This window comes from Quercus suber, unplaced genomic scaffold, assembly GCF_002906115.3.
Source record: "Quercus suber isolate HL8 unplaced genomic scaffold, Cork oak 2.0 scaffold_62, whole genome shotgun sequence".
In the NCBI taxonomy this organism is placed as follows: Eukaryota; Viridiplantae; Streptophyta; class Magnoliopsida; order Fagales; family Fagaceae; genus Quercus; species Quercus suber.
This window is the reverse complement of record NW_027069527.1, coordinates 1,007,401-1,020,640: the sequence shown is the minus strand read 5'-3', so window position 1 is coordinate 1,020,640 and position 13,240 is coordinate 1,007,401. Positions and strand designations below refer to the sequence as shown.

Genomic DNA, 13,240 nt, shown 5'->3' with positions numbered 1-13,240 from the left:
TCTTTTTTCTTTTTTTTTTTTTTTTTGTTTTTTTTTTTTTTTTTGGTTTTTTTTTTTTTTTTTTTTTTTTTTTTTTTGCTTTAATGAATAAATGTTTTCCAAGTTTTTAGTCATTAGAAATGTTATTTATAGTTATTGAATTTTTAGTTGCTGATTATCAATGCTCGAACTATACATGATTGTTTATTCTCCTCAAAAGCCATTACTTGATGGTAGAGAATCCATAGTCAGGAGTGGATAAGTCAAATTGTCATATATCACAGAACACTAATGATGAAACATATTTTGTATCATCTTTGTTTTTGTTTCATGATTATCTGATGTGATGCTTTCATGTCAATTTCATTAATCTGGCAGCCATTGAAGATGCTTCAAAAATTTGTTACAAGTGTAAGAAGGCAGGTCACCTGTCTCGGGACTGTCCAGAGAATCCAGATGAATCTTCAAATGATCATGCAAATGGTAGTGTTGAAGGTGATCCCCATGTGGGTTTGGGTGATACTGCTCCAGAGATGGACAAGGTGGCCATGGAAGAGGATGATATTCATGAGATTGGTGAAGAAGACAAAGGGAAATTAAATGATGTTGATTACTTGACCGGGAATCCACTGCCTGGTGACATTCTCTTATACGCTGTGCCTGTCTGTGGTCCTTATAATGCAGTTCAATCATATAAATACCGTGTTAAGATTATTCCTGGCTCTGCAAAGAAAGGAAAAGGTATCCAAAATTTCTATTCCTAAAAATCTACAGTTTAACAAAGTTTACTTGTTTCTTTCGAAGTTGTCTTCTTTCCACCTTTCTTTTGATGTGATCGGAACTTGCTCCTCTATTTTTCATGCTAAATATTTGTAGATTTACACATTTATTTATTTTTCATTTTCACTTTTTGTAGCTGCAAAAACTGCCATGAATTTGTTTAGCCACATGCCAGAAGCATCAAGTAGAGAAAAGGAATTAATGAAAGCCTGTACAGATCCTGAGCTAGTTGCAGCAATTATTGGCAATGTGAAGATAACAGCTGCTGGACTGACTCAGTTGAAACAGAAACAAAAGAAAGGCAAGAAGAGCAGTAGCAAACAAGAAAGCTAGCCAGCAAATTGTGTAATGGGTCTTTTTGAAATCAAGCCAGAGGTTTTTTCAAATTTGGCTGTCTTTTAGGAAACTAGTTTCCTTGGATTAAAGTTTTAAAAGTGAGATGTATAGCTGATATGACTTTTGTAAATGTCAGTGTAGTCCTTGATTAGCCAATCTTAACATTCAAAGAAGCTGAAATCTTATAGAGCTTCTGTTGAGATCATACGCAATGAATATGGTTATTTGACATTAAAGACTAAGAGTCTAAGCGGCATTCATTTCTGTGTTCCTTGTTTACTTTCCTTTTTGTCAACAACAAAGAGTGAAATTTTTAGGAATAGATCTAATTCTTTTTTTTTTTTTTTTTGATAAGTAGGAATAGATCTAATTCTTTGCTCGCAGGTCACCCAACATCAAGGTTTTTTTTTTTTTTTTTTAATTGACGAGTACCTTGTAATTCATGGCTTTCTCAAGTTTGAATACCCCCCCTTTTTTCTAGTTTGTAACTAATTAAAAGAGGTCTGCTATCATATGCATGTATAACTCGCTACTAAAAACTAAAAAAATATGTATTCGAGATGCCATCATTTGTAACTCAATACTAAAAAATACGTGCTTTTGCCAAGAATTTTGTAGCTTAATTGGTGAATGGAGTCAAATTTCCCCACTTAACTATCAAATTATGAAAAGAAAAAAAAAGTGCTTTTTCAAATACTAAACTTAAGAATTACCGACAAGTAATTTATGTTAAACATATAATCAGCATTGCCCACAAAATGATAAAAACAATGACATTTGAGTTATGTATTTTAGATCTAAATCAATAAATAAATAAAAAATAAAAGGTTGTTCATGCTTAGGAAAGTACTTACTCCAAACGTTTTTCCTTGGTCAGTCCTGAATATTCCACAACTTGCCTAGAATTTGAGGACATGATCTCTAGTTCTTTCAAAATGAAGAAAGTCTTTTTCATAGTGTGAACATTTTATTTCTTGGTGTCACGTCACATTAGACTGCTTATTTAAGACCCAGTTATCTCGTGGCAGGGTGTTCGGTTCTTAATCAAAGAGTGCTAATCAATGACACAGTCAGTCAGTCACATCAAACCCAGGAAACTATGCGCATGAAGTAACCTTAGTAGAAACGTTTTTTTTTTTTTTTTTTTTTTTTTTTATATAGAAAGACTTAAAGAACAAGTTTAGGTTGAGGCAATGTGATTAACAAATTTACTTATAGGCTTGCGGTAACAATTTTACAAGCTAAATAACATAGGAACATACAAAAGGAGAAAAGTTATGCAACTGGCAACCCTGATTCTTCAGCTGGAGGAACATCAGTCAAATCTAGACCCTCCGCTGGTAAGTCAGAAGTAAGCGGACCCAAGATTCCATCAGAGCTGAGAGTCAGTCCACTCTGCAAATGGATAAAGTATTTGCACAATTAGGCTTACCAAGTTGGACAGATAATCGTTCAAAAAACACTCCAATTATCTCTCCAAGCACCCTTAGCCTTCAGGAATGCTAGTTCACGTACTTTGCCACAAGGCTGGTACTCAAATTAAAGTCAAATATATATTTTGATCTTCTATGTGCAAATCCTATTTTTATTTTATTTTTTTTACTATTTTGGACCATATTAAATATGTAAGTATATAGTAACTAAACAAGTACCTCAGGCTGGAATCTAAGCATGTCTGCACGAGCCATGGCTTCAGCTTGAGCTATTCTCTGTCTAAATGTCTGAGCCATTTCCTCCGCCTGTCAGAACAGAATCAGAAACATAACCATAATTTTCAAATTTGCTTGGAAGCAAGATAGAAATCTTTCATGGATCATAGAAAAAGAAACATCAACTCAAAATACAACGTTTTGAGCTTCCTCTATCGACTGGAACTACAAAATATTAGTCACACTTAAAGCATGGCTAATGTGAATTTACGGTAAAATCATACATACAACTGGTAGTGAGGTTTAGGATATGTGTCAGAAAATACCATTGGTATGTAGTTTGTGGAGTATGACAAGATGATCTACTTGGATGGTGACATACAAGTTTTTGACAATATTGATCACCTATTTGACCTGCCGGATGGGCACTTTTATGCTGTGATGGACTGCTTTTGTGAAAATATATGGATCAATTCTACTCAACACAACATTGGCTATTGCCAGCAGTGTCCAGAAAGGGTTCAGTGGCCAGTTGAGATGGGCTCTCCTCCTCCACTTTACTTCAATGCAGGCATGTTTGTTTATGAGCCTAAGCTTTCAACTTACCATGATCTCTTGGAGACTGTCAAAGTCACTCCTCCAACTTCATTTGCTGAGCAGGTAACATTTTTAATGGTTGGCACTTGTTTTTAATTTGTTCTTGTTCGTTTTATCTCATTGATTTTGTTACCATCATTAATTCCCATTTTTCTTTATTTGTTTCACTTAAAAATACACTGTTTTGGGCAATGTTTTGCAGGACTTCCTTAACATGTACTTTAAGGGTATATATAAGCCCATCCCTCCCATATACAACTTTGTTTTAGCCATGCTTTGGCGTCACCCCGAAAATTTCAACTTTGATGAAATAAAAGTTGCTCACTATTGTGCTGCGGTATGTTAATAAAGATTAACTTTTGGTTGCTTTCAATTAGTACACCGTTTAATTAGGTTAGTATTGTTGCTAATCAATTGTGTACACTTTCATGATAAAGGGTTCAAAGCCTTGGAGGTACACAGGAAAAGAAGAAAACATGCAAAGAGAAGACATCAAGATACTGATAAAGAAATGGTGGGACATTTATGAGGATGAGTCTTTGGATTACAAGAATGTCATTGCTGTTTCAAAAGCTCAACCTGTCTTTGAGGCCCTACAGCTAGAGGAGATTGATGTGGTTGATAACAGGGATGCGCCATCGGCTGCTTGATTAGTTTTATTAGTATTGCTAAGTTCTACCACTGTCTTAATATTAGAGAAGACAAGTAGGGTAGTTTCTTATTTTATAGTAGCAACCTTGGCCGTTGGATATTGCCGAGTAAATAATGTGGGAACAGTGCTTTTTTTATGTTGATTCAAGCCTGATGATCATTTATTTGATTTTAATGGATACCAGTTACTGGTAGATCTCCGCTTCTTTCTTCTTCCTTTCCAGTTACAAAGTAACCAAACTTTTCCGGGTTTTTTACCATTCTTTTGGGTATATGCGAACACCACAAAAAAAAAAAAAAACTCTATTCCTAGTGGGTTATTACTTAATCTCCCAAAAGTAATGTATCAAATCCAATAATTTTATGTCGTAGTATTATACCTCCACTAGTTAGCATTTCGTGGTGTCCATAACATTTAGCCATCTAGGGTTTAAATCTCTTTCCCACATTGTAACTATGAAATTATCAACTACAACAAAAAAATAAAATAAAATAAAATAATTGAGTATTTTAAAAAGTAGCCGTTAAATTGTAAACTCCAAATGAAAGAGGGATGTTGTAAAGAGCCTTGTAGCTTACTAGTATACACCAAATGAAAAAAGGATATCGCGAAAAGTCTTGTAACTCAATGATATATTTGGTTCTTCTTTAATGGGAGGATCATGTTTAAAGCATCTTCTTCAAAAATTATGTAAGTTACAGGCTTTTGTTTGGGATATTTTGTGACAAAGGCCAAAAATGCAAGAACGATCCAAATCTCTTTTCAGGTTCTTTAGAAGTGATTATCTGTAGAGAGTTAAAGTCCAAAATTCCAAATGTATGATGAATAAATGCTAATAGTACTTTAACAAGAGTGAAATCGAAAATACAATGACAAAAATGCATATAATACACTTAAAAAAGGTTCTTTAGAAGTCCTTCTCAAAAAAGGTTCTTTAGAAGTGATTATCTATAGAGAGTTAAAGTCCAAAATTCCAAATGTATGATAAACAAATGCGAATACTACTTTAACAAGAATGAAATCGAAAATACAATGACAAAAATGCATAAAATACACTTAAAACATCAAGTTTGAAACTTCGATCCACAGATAGCATGAAGAGGAAATTGAAAGAGGTTGCGAGAGAGGGAGGGAAAGTTCCTCTATACCAGTATTTCCACCCCCAAACTTCAAAATAGTGAGAATTTTTACAAGTTGAATGGGTTTTTGTTTTAAAATTTTTGCTCTAAGGGTAAAACGTGGCTAACTTGTTTTGAATCTAATTAAGGCATTTTATATTGAGCTTTGGGTGCTCTTAATGACTGGTTTTTAGTCAATAGATGAGACTTTGGACCCCAAGGTGTTAATAAAGGTGTAATTGTCAAGTTTGCTTTTGTTTGGATAAAATGAAGGCTTGTTTTTATCTTCATTAAGGGAAAGATTTGACTAAGCCCTCATTAGCTCCCCCTTTTCAAATGTTTCAAACTCTTGAGAGGTTCACATAAGTGAGAGCTAGCAGCTGCAGTTAGCTAATAAGAGTCAACTATGTTTTGGAGGCAAAAAAAGGATAATGCAGAAAACTTGGGCCACTGACAACTTGAGCATAAGACCTCTATTGGAGTGATCAAAATTTAAGGTACAAGACCTCTTTCATGAGTCTGGAGAGCTAGCAGCCGCCCTTACCCACTTAATAATACACATGAGTTAGACTCATACAAAATGTTCAAAAGAAATTGACCCATACCCTCTAAATCATACTTTCTCAATTTTTCCAATATGTCACATGGGTTTAGGTCATGCTTAAAAGAATAAAATATAATATAATACATGAATTGGACTCAAAAGAAGTTTGGACTTAATTGAATCAAACTTGTAAAAAATGTGTCACAAAGACAACCATTAATAGCCTTTTTAGTGAGCTTTTTTAATAGTAACATCAATTAAATATTATTTATTTGACCCTTTATTTTATAGTAAATTGCAAAGAACACCCTTAACATTTGGGAGTGATTGGATTTTACATCCTAACGTTTCAGAACTTTGATTTTACACCCCAACATTTGGTTCCATTAGCAAATCACTCCCTCGGTTAGTTTCTGCTGTTAACTGCCATGTCATCTTGCTAACGTGTTTTTTTTTTTTTTTGGGGGCCAAATAAGCCCCTAAACGACATAGTTTCAATGAAAATGAAGTGAAGACCTGGAAAATGCAGAACGACACTGTTTTGCCCAAAGAGAGAGAAAAAAAAAAGGATTTTTATACGACAACTTCAGCCAAACTCAAAAATAAAAACCCAAAACCAATAGTCCTCTTCTAGCTCCTCTGTTTCATCGTCGAAGGGCTTTAGGCGGCAACGACGGCGAATTCTTTTTCTCTTATTTCCAGCTCTTTTTTTTTTTTTTTTTTTCTTAGGGATTATGTTGCTAGATTCGGACTTGTTGGGGGGTTTTTTTGATTGATCGATTTGTAATTTTTGGAATGTAATTTTTTTTATTTATGGATTTGTGGGTTTTGTTTTATATTGATGGATTTGCCCGACCATATCATTGTTGCTGGAATGTAATTTCTTTCACTCTTCTCTTTGACAAATTTTTAGGGTTTTTTACTGTGTAATTTTTTGGGGTGTTTAATGTGATAGTTGTTAATTAAAGGTTGTTTTTTCTATGTATTGGGATCCCATTATGTTTGACGGATCATTGAGAGAATAGGGGCTAAATTATACTATCTTATATATTTGAATTTGTAGTAAACTTTGAAGTCTACTTTTATTACATATGTTTCTGCATGACATCAACTTCCAGGATAGGAGCTGACATGGAGCCTTTGATAAACTTATTCACGTTTGGGTTCACGATGCATGGAGCTGGTTCTAGAGCCGATGTGGTGGTCTGGTTTCATAAGGGTTAGGAAGGCAAGGGTTGGGTTTGTGGGTTAGGTAGCTAAGGGCTAGGTTCGGGAGTTTAGATTTAGGATTTTGAGATTTTCTGTTTGGTGGAGAAACAGTGTCAGTACTAGATTTTTTTTTTCTCTCTCTTTGGGTAAAACGGCACCGTTTTGCATTTGCCAAGTCTTCACTTCATTTTCATTGAAACCGTGTCATTGATATTGTGTCGTTTTGAGGCTTATTTGGTAAAAAAAAAATGACAACAAGATGATATGGCAGTTAATAACAGAAACTAACCGGGGGAAAGATTTGCTAGCGGAACCAAATGTTGGAGTGTAAAATCAAAATTCTGAAACATTTGGGTGTAAAATCTAACCACCTCCAAACGTTAAAGATGTACTTTGCAATTTACCCTTTAGTTTATATACACCTCTCCATTGTTCGTAAAATTTTGTCAATTATTATTCAATACACTCATAATATATCTTTTTGGTGAAATAGTTTATAGTTTCAATAAAAATAGATTTCTATTAGCTCAATATTTTGGGGGCTTTCTTAGAGGTGGAATAAAAATCCAAAACACACCTATATATTTTTTTCTTTAAGAAAAAACAATTACCATTTTACAATTATCATATTACTCACCATTGTATAGTGCAATAGCCTCATATATGGATCCATGCAGATCCCAGTTACCTCATAACACGCAAGGCTGGCTCAAGTGAATCAAAGGACAAGATTGATAGTTAAAAATTCACTTTTGATCTCAATATATAGCTGGATTAAAAAAATTGTTTAACCTTTAAACTTTTTACTTATTCAGTTTTTAATCTTTTTAACTTTTACATCTCACACGCTCATGTTAGTTGCACCATACAATCATTTCATGGATCCAAATCCGATTGGCATAACCATCCATGCAGACGAGAGAGGTGGCAATCTGCTTGAGACACAACAACAGGGATACAAGTACAACTTACAACGTTTTGACTGCAACAAATGAATAGGTGATTTCGCTCCAATTCCAAAGGATTTAAAATTTAATTCGTCGTTAAAGATGAGTAATTATAGCGAATGCTTTCTCCTCTTAACTGAATTTATGATAAATTTAATTTTCCGTTAAAAGAAATAATATGTGATAGTAATTGTTTGCATTAATGTACCAAATCTCCGAAAATTTGGAAATGATGTGGCAATTTTTTTGCTTTATTGACTGATTTAGACCTACTTTGGCAAGGCTTGGATCCAATCGGAACCGTTGATCACCTCAGAAAATTAATCACATTCCATGATCATCTTATCCACCCTTTATTTCAACCATGCAAGGAAAAAGAACTAAACAAGAAAGGGAAATTAACCGTTGATCACCTCATCAAAATGTCCATATTTCACAATGAGCCATAGAGTTTATCATCTGCATGGAAACTTACCAAATCAGAGCCATAATATTTGACAAATAGATGCAATAGAATAATTTATTTCCTCTAATATCAAACATTCCGTTTTCACCACCCACTGATTCCCCATATATAGAGCCATACCCTTAATCTTCAAAACCCATCTTGCAAGACTCAGCATTGTGTTTTTTCTTCTTTCTTTGATTAAAAAAAATTTGTTTCTTTGTCTTCCTTTGAATCCCGAGATGGCACCAGAAGCAACAACCAAAACTGAGTGTCCCTAAGAGAGCCTTTGTGACCTTCTTGGCTGGCAATGGTGACTATCTGAAGGGAGTGGTTGGTTTGGCTAAGGGTCTGAGAAAGGCCAAGTCAGCCTATCCTCTTGTGGTGGCCATTTTGCCTGATGTGCCTGAGGAGCACCGTCGCATACTTGAATCTCAAGACTGTATCGTCCGTGAGATTGTGCCTTTGAGCCCTCCGGAGAATTATGCTCATCAATTTGCTATGGCATACTATGTCATCAACTATTCTAAACTTCGTATTTGGGAGGTAAATCTTTTGCTTATTATGAACCTTCATTATGTATTCCTTGGTGCACATCACACATGCAATAAAGTCTGTCTTTCACATTAATCAAACAATTTCGAGCCATTTTATTTTTGATTAGTCACCATTTTTTATATATTATTTTTTCTTTATTTGATTTTTATTTACTACCTTTTAAAGAAAAAAAAAAAAAGTCTTTATTACAAAGGTTAGGATGTGATTGCTACATATTGAAGGTTAAAATCAATATTTGATTTGGGTATTGGTATGTAGTTTGTGGAGTATGACAAGATGATCTACTTGGATGGTGACATACAAGTTTTTGACAATATTGATCACCTATTTGACCTGCCGGATGGGCACTTTTATGCTGTGATGGACTGCTTTTGTGAAAATATATGGATCAATTCTACTCAACACAACATTGGCTATTGCCAGCAGTGTCCAGAAAGGGTTCAGTGGCCAGTTGTTTTTTTTTTTTTTTTTTTTCTTAGGGATTATGTTGCTAGATTCGGACTTGTTGGGGGGTTTTTTTGATTGATCGATTTGTAATTTTTGGAATGTAATTTTTTTTATTTATGGATTTGTGGGTTTTGTTTTATATTGATGGATTTGCCCGACCATATCATTGTTGCTGGAATGTAATTTCTTTCACTCTTCTCTTTGACAAATTTTTAGGGTTTTTTACTGTGTAATTTTTTGGGGTGTTTAATGTGATAGTTGTTAATTAAAGGTTGTTTTTTCTATGTATTGGGATCCCATTATGTTTGACGGATCATTGAGAGAATAGGGGCTGAATTATACTATCTTATATATTTGAATTTGTAGTAAACTTTGAAGTCTACTTTTATTACATATGTTTCTGCATGACATCAACTTCCAGGATAGGAGCTGACATGGAGCCTTTGATAAACTTATTCACGTTTGGGTTCACGATGCATGGAGCTGGTTCTAGAGCCGATGTGGTGGTCTGGTTTCATAAGGGTTAGGAAGGCAAGGGTTGGGTTTGTGGGTTAGGTAGCTAAGGGCTAGGTTCGGGAGTTTAGATTTAGGATTTTGAGATTTTCTGTTTGGTGGAGAAACAGTGTCAGTACTAGATTTTTTTTTTCTCTCTCTTTGGGTAAAACGGCACCGTTTTGCATTTGCCAAGTCTTCACTTCATTTTCATTGAAACCGTGTCATTGATATTGTGTCGTTTTGAGGCTTATTTGGTAAAAAAAAAATGACAACAAGATGATATGGCAGTTAATAACAGAAACTAACCGGGGGAAAGATTTGCTAGCGGAACCAAATGTTGGAGTGTAAAATCAAAATTCTGAAACATTTGGGTGTAAAATCTAACCACCTCCAAACGTTAAAGATGTACTTTGCAATTTACCCTTTAGTTTATATACACCTCTCCATTGTTCGTAAAATTTTGTCAATTATTATTCAATACACTCATAATATATCTTTTTGGTGAAATAGTTTATAGTTTCAATAAAAATAGATTTCTATTAGCTCAATATTTTGGGGGCTTTCTTAGAGGTGGAATAAAAATCCAAAACACACCTATATATTTTTTTCTTTAAGAAAAAACAATTACCATTTTACAATTATCATATTACTCACCATTGTATAGTGCAATAGCCTCATATATGGATCCATGCAGATCCCAGTTACCTCATAACACGCAAGGCTGGCTCAAGTGAATCAAAGGACAAGATTGATAGTTAAAAATTCACTTTTGATCTCAATATATAGCTGGATTAAAAAAATTGTTTAACCTTTAAACTTTTTACTTATTCAGTTTTTAATCTTTTTAACTTTTACATCTCACACGCTCATGTTAGTTGCACCATACAATCATTTCATGGATCCAAATCCGATTGGCATAACCATCCATGCAGACGAGAGAGGTGGCAATCTGCTTGAGACACAACAACAGGGATACAAGTACAACTTACAACGTTTTGACTGCAACAAATGAATAGGTGATTTCGCTCCAATTCCAAAGGATTTAAAATTTAATTCGTCGTTAAAGATGAGTAATTATAGCGAATGCTTTCTCCTCTTAACTGAATTTATGATAAATTTAATTTTCCGTTAAAAGAAATAATATGTGATAGTAATTGTTTGCATTAATGTACCAAATCTCCGAAAATTTGGAAATGATGTGGCAATTTTTTTGCTTTATTGACTGATTTAGACCTACTTTGGCAAGGCTTGGATCCAATCGGAACCGTTGATCACCTCAGAAAATTAATCACATTCCATGATCATCTTATCCACCCTTTATTTCAACCATGCAAGGAAAAAGAACTAAACAAGAAAGGGAAATTAACCGTTGATCACCTCATCAAAATGTCCATATTTCACAATGAGCCATAGAGTTTATCATCTGCATGGAAACTTACCAAATCAGAGCCATAATATTTGACAAATAGATGCAATAGAATAATTTATTTCCTCTAATATCAAACATTCCGTTTTCACCACCCACTGATTCCCCATATATAGAGCCATACCCTTAATCTTCAAAACCCATCTTGCAAGACTCAGCATTGTGTTTTTTCTTCTTTCTTTGATTAAAAAAAATTTGTTTCTTTGTCTTCCTTTGAATCCCGAGATGGCACCAGAAGCAACAACCAAAACTGAGTGTCCCTAAGAGAGCCTTTGTGACCTTCTTGGCTGGCAATGGTGACTATCTGAAGGGAGTGGTTGGTTTGGCTAAGGGTCTGAGAAAGGCCAAGTCAGCCTATCCTCTTGTGGTGGCCATTTTGCCTGATGTGCCTGAGGAGCACCGTCGCATACTTGAATCTCAAGACTGTATCGTCCGTGAGATTGTGCCTTTGAGCCCTCCGGAGAATTATGCTCATCAATTTGCTATGGCATACTATGTCATCAACTATTCTAAACTTCGTATTTGGGAGGTAAATCTTTTGCTTATTATGAACCTTCATTATGTATTCCTTGGTGCACATCACACATGCAATAAAGTCTGTCTTTCACATTAATCAAACAATTTCGAGCCATTTTATTTTTGATTAGTCACCATTTTTTATATATTATTTTTTCTTTATTTGATTTTTATTTACTACCTTTTAAAGAAAAAAAAAAAAAGTCTTTATTACAAAGGTTAGGATGTGATTGCTACATATTGAAGGTTAAAATCAATATTTGATTTGGGTATTGGTATGTAGTTTGTGGAGTATGACAAGATGATCTACTTGGATGGTGACATACAAGTTTTTGACAATATTGATCACCTATTTGACCTGCCGGATGGGCACTTTTATGCTGTGATGGACTGCTTTTGTGAAAATATATGGATCAATTCTACTCAACACAACATTGGCTATTGCCAGCAGTGTCCAGAAAGGGTTCAGTGGCCAGTTGAGATGGGCTCTCCTCCTCCACTTTACTTCAATGCAGGCATGTTTGTTTATGAGCCTAAGCTTTCAACTTACCATGATCTCTTGGACACTGTCAACAACACTCCTCCAACTTTATTTGCTGAGCAGGTAACATTTTTTATGGTTGGCACTATTTTTGATTTGTTCTTGTTCGTTTTATCTTATTGATTTTGTTACCATCATTAATTCCCATCTTTCTTTATTTGTTTCACTTAAAATTACACTGTTGTGGGCAATGTTTTGCAGGACTTCCTTAACATGTACTTTAAGGATATATATAAGCCCATCCCTCCCATATACAACTTTGTTTTAGCCATGCTTTGGCGTCACCCCGAAAATTTCAACTTTGATGAAATAAAAGTTGCTCACTATTGTGCTGCGGTATGTTAATAAAGATTAACTTTTGGTTGCTTTCAATTAGTACACCTTTTAATTAGGTTAGTATTATTGCTAATCAATTGTGTACATTTTCACGATAAAGGGTTCAAAGCCTTGGAGGTACACAGGAAAAGAAGAAAACATGCAAAGAGAAGACATCAAGATACTGATTAAGAAATGGTGGGACATTTATGAGGATGAGTCTTTGGATTACAAGAATGTCATTGCTGTTTCAAAAGCTCAACCTGTCTTCGAGGCCCTACAGCTAGAGGAGATTGATGTGGTTGATAACAGGGATGCTCCATCGGCTGCTTGAATAGTTTTACTTGTATTGCTAAGTTCTACCACTGTCTTAATATTAGAGAAGACAAGTAGGGTAGTTTGCTATTTTTTTTTTTTTTTTGAGAATGATATAGGTAGTTTGCTATTTTATAGTAGCAAACTTGGCCGTTGGATATTGCCAAGTAAATAATGTGGGAACAATGCTTTTTTTATGTTGATTCAAGCCTGATCATTTATTTAATTTTAATGGATACCAGTTACTGGTAAATGGTGCGTTCTCCTCTTCTTCTACCTCGCGTTCTCTGCTTCTCTCTTCTTCCTTTCTCAGGTGTTTCTCTTGCGTTCTTTTATTTCATCCCCTTGTATTCCTGTTTTTATATCAATCT

The 13,240-nt window shown here is 34.6% G+C and overlaps 3 protein-coding genes and 1 non-coding gene across 5 annotated transcripts in view; 3 read left to right on the top strand and 1 right to left on the bottom strand.

Moving 5' to 3' along the window:
- Positions 1-1,359, top strand: part of LOC112022343 (uncharacterized) — a 20,920-nt gene extending 19,561 nt beyond the window's left edge. For both annotated transcript variants that reach the window (XM_065772681.1, XM_024054907.2), the window contains 2 exons: positions 358-720; positions 896-1,359. In XM_065772681.1, coding sequence (XP_065628753.1) covers positions 358-720; positions 896-1,092 — 560 coding nt within the window. In that variant the 3' untranslated portion in view covers positions 1,093-1,359. The remainder of the gene's footprint in view (positions 1-357; positions 721-895) is intronic.
- Positions 1,360-2,280: 921 nt separating this feature from the next.
- On the bottom strand, positions 2,281-3,065 carry LOC112022344 (uncharacterized). Its single transcript, XR_010628706.1, has 2 exons — positions 2,748-3,065; positions 2,281-2,490 (listed from the first exon to the last, which is right to left on the bottom strand). It is a non-coding gene; the product is annotated as an uncharacterized LOC112022344 (transcript).
- Positions 3,066-3,077: 12 nt separating this feature from the next.
- On the top strand, positions 3,078-4,002 carry LOC112022333 (galactinol synthase 2). Its single transcript, XM_024054898.2, is given in 3 exon segments — positions 3,078-3,404; positions 3,544-3,678; positions 3,779-4,002. Coding segments are annotated over 3 exon segments (675 nt in total). The 3' UTR covers positions 3,992-4,002.
- Positions 4,003-7,715: 3,713 nt separating this feature from the next.
- LOC112022334 (galactinol synthase 2-like) lies at positions 7,716-12,888 on the top strand. The gene is made up of 8 exons (XM_065772710.1): positions 7,716-7,825; positions 8,499-8,802; positions 9,073-9,252; positions 10,589-10,734; positions 11,408-11,711; positions 11,982-12,302; positions 12,441-12,575; positions 12,676-12,888. The coding sequence occupies exons 1-8, from the start codon at positions 7,716-7,718 to the stop codon at positions 12,886-12,888; spliced, it is 1,713 nt and encodes a 570-aa protein (XP_065628782.1).
- Positions 12,889-13,240: the final 352 nt, after the last annotated feature.

Excerpts from the sequence above, each read along its gene's own strand:
- LOC112022334 (XM_065772710.1), top strand. The coding sequence starts at position 7,716 with ATGTTAGTTGCACCATACAATCATTTCATGGATCCAAATCCGATTGGC. Across the intron at positions 7,826-8,498 it reads ACACAACAACAGGGATACAA|ATGGCACCAGAAGCAACAAC; the intron begins GTACAACTTACA and ends TTGAATCCCGAG. Across the intron at positions 11,712-11,981 it reads CTAAACTTCGTATTTGGGAG|TTTGTGGAGTATGACAAGAT; the intron begins GTAAATCTTTTG and ends ATTGGTATGTAG.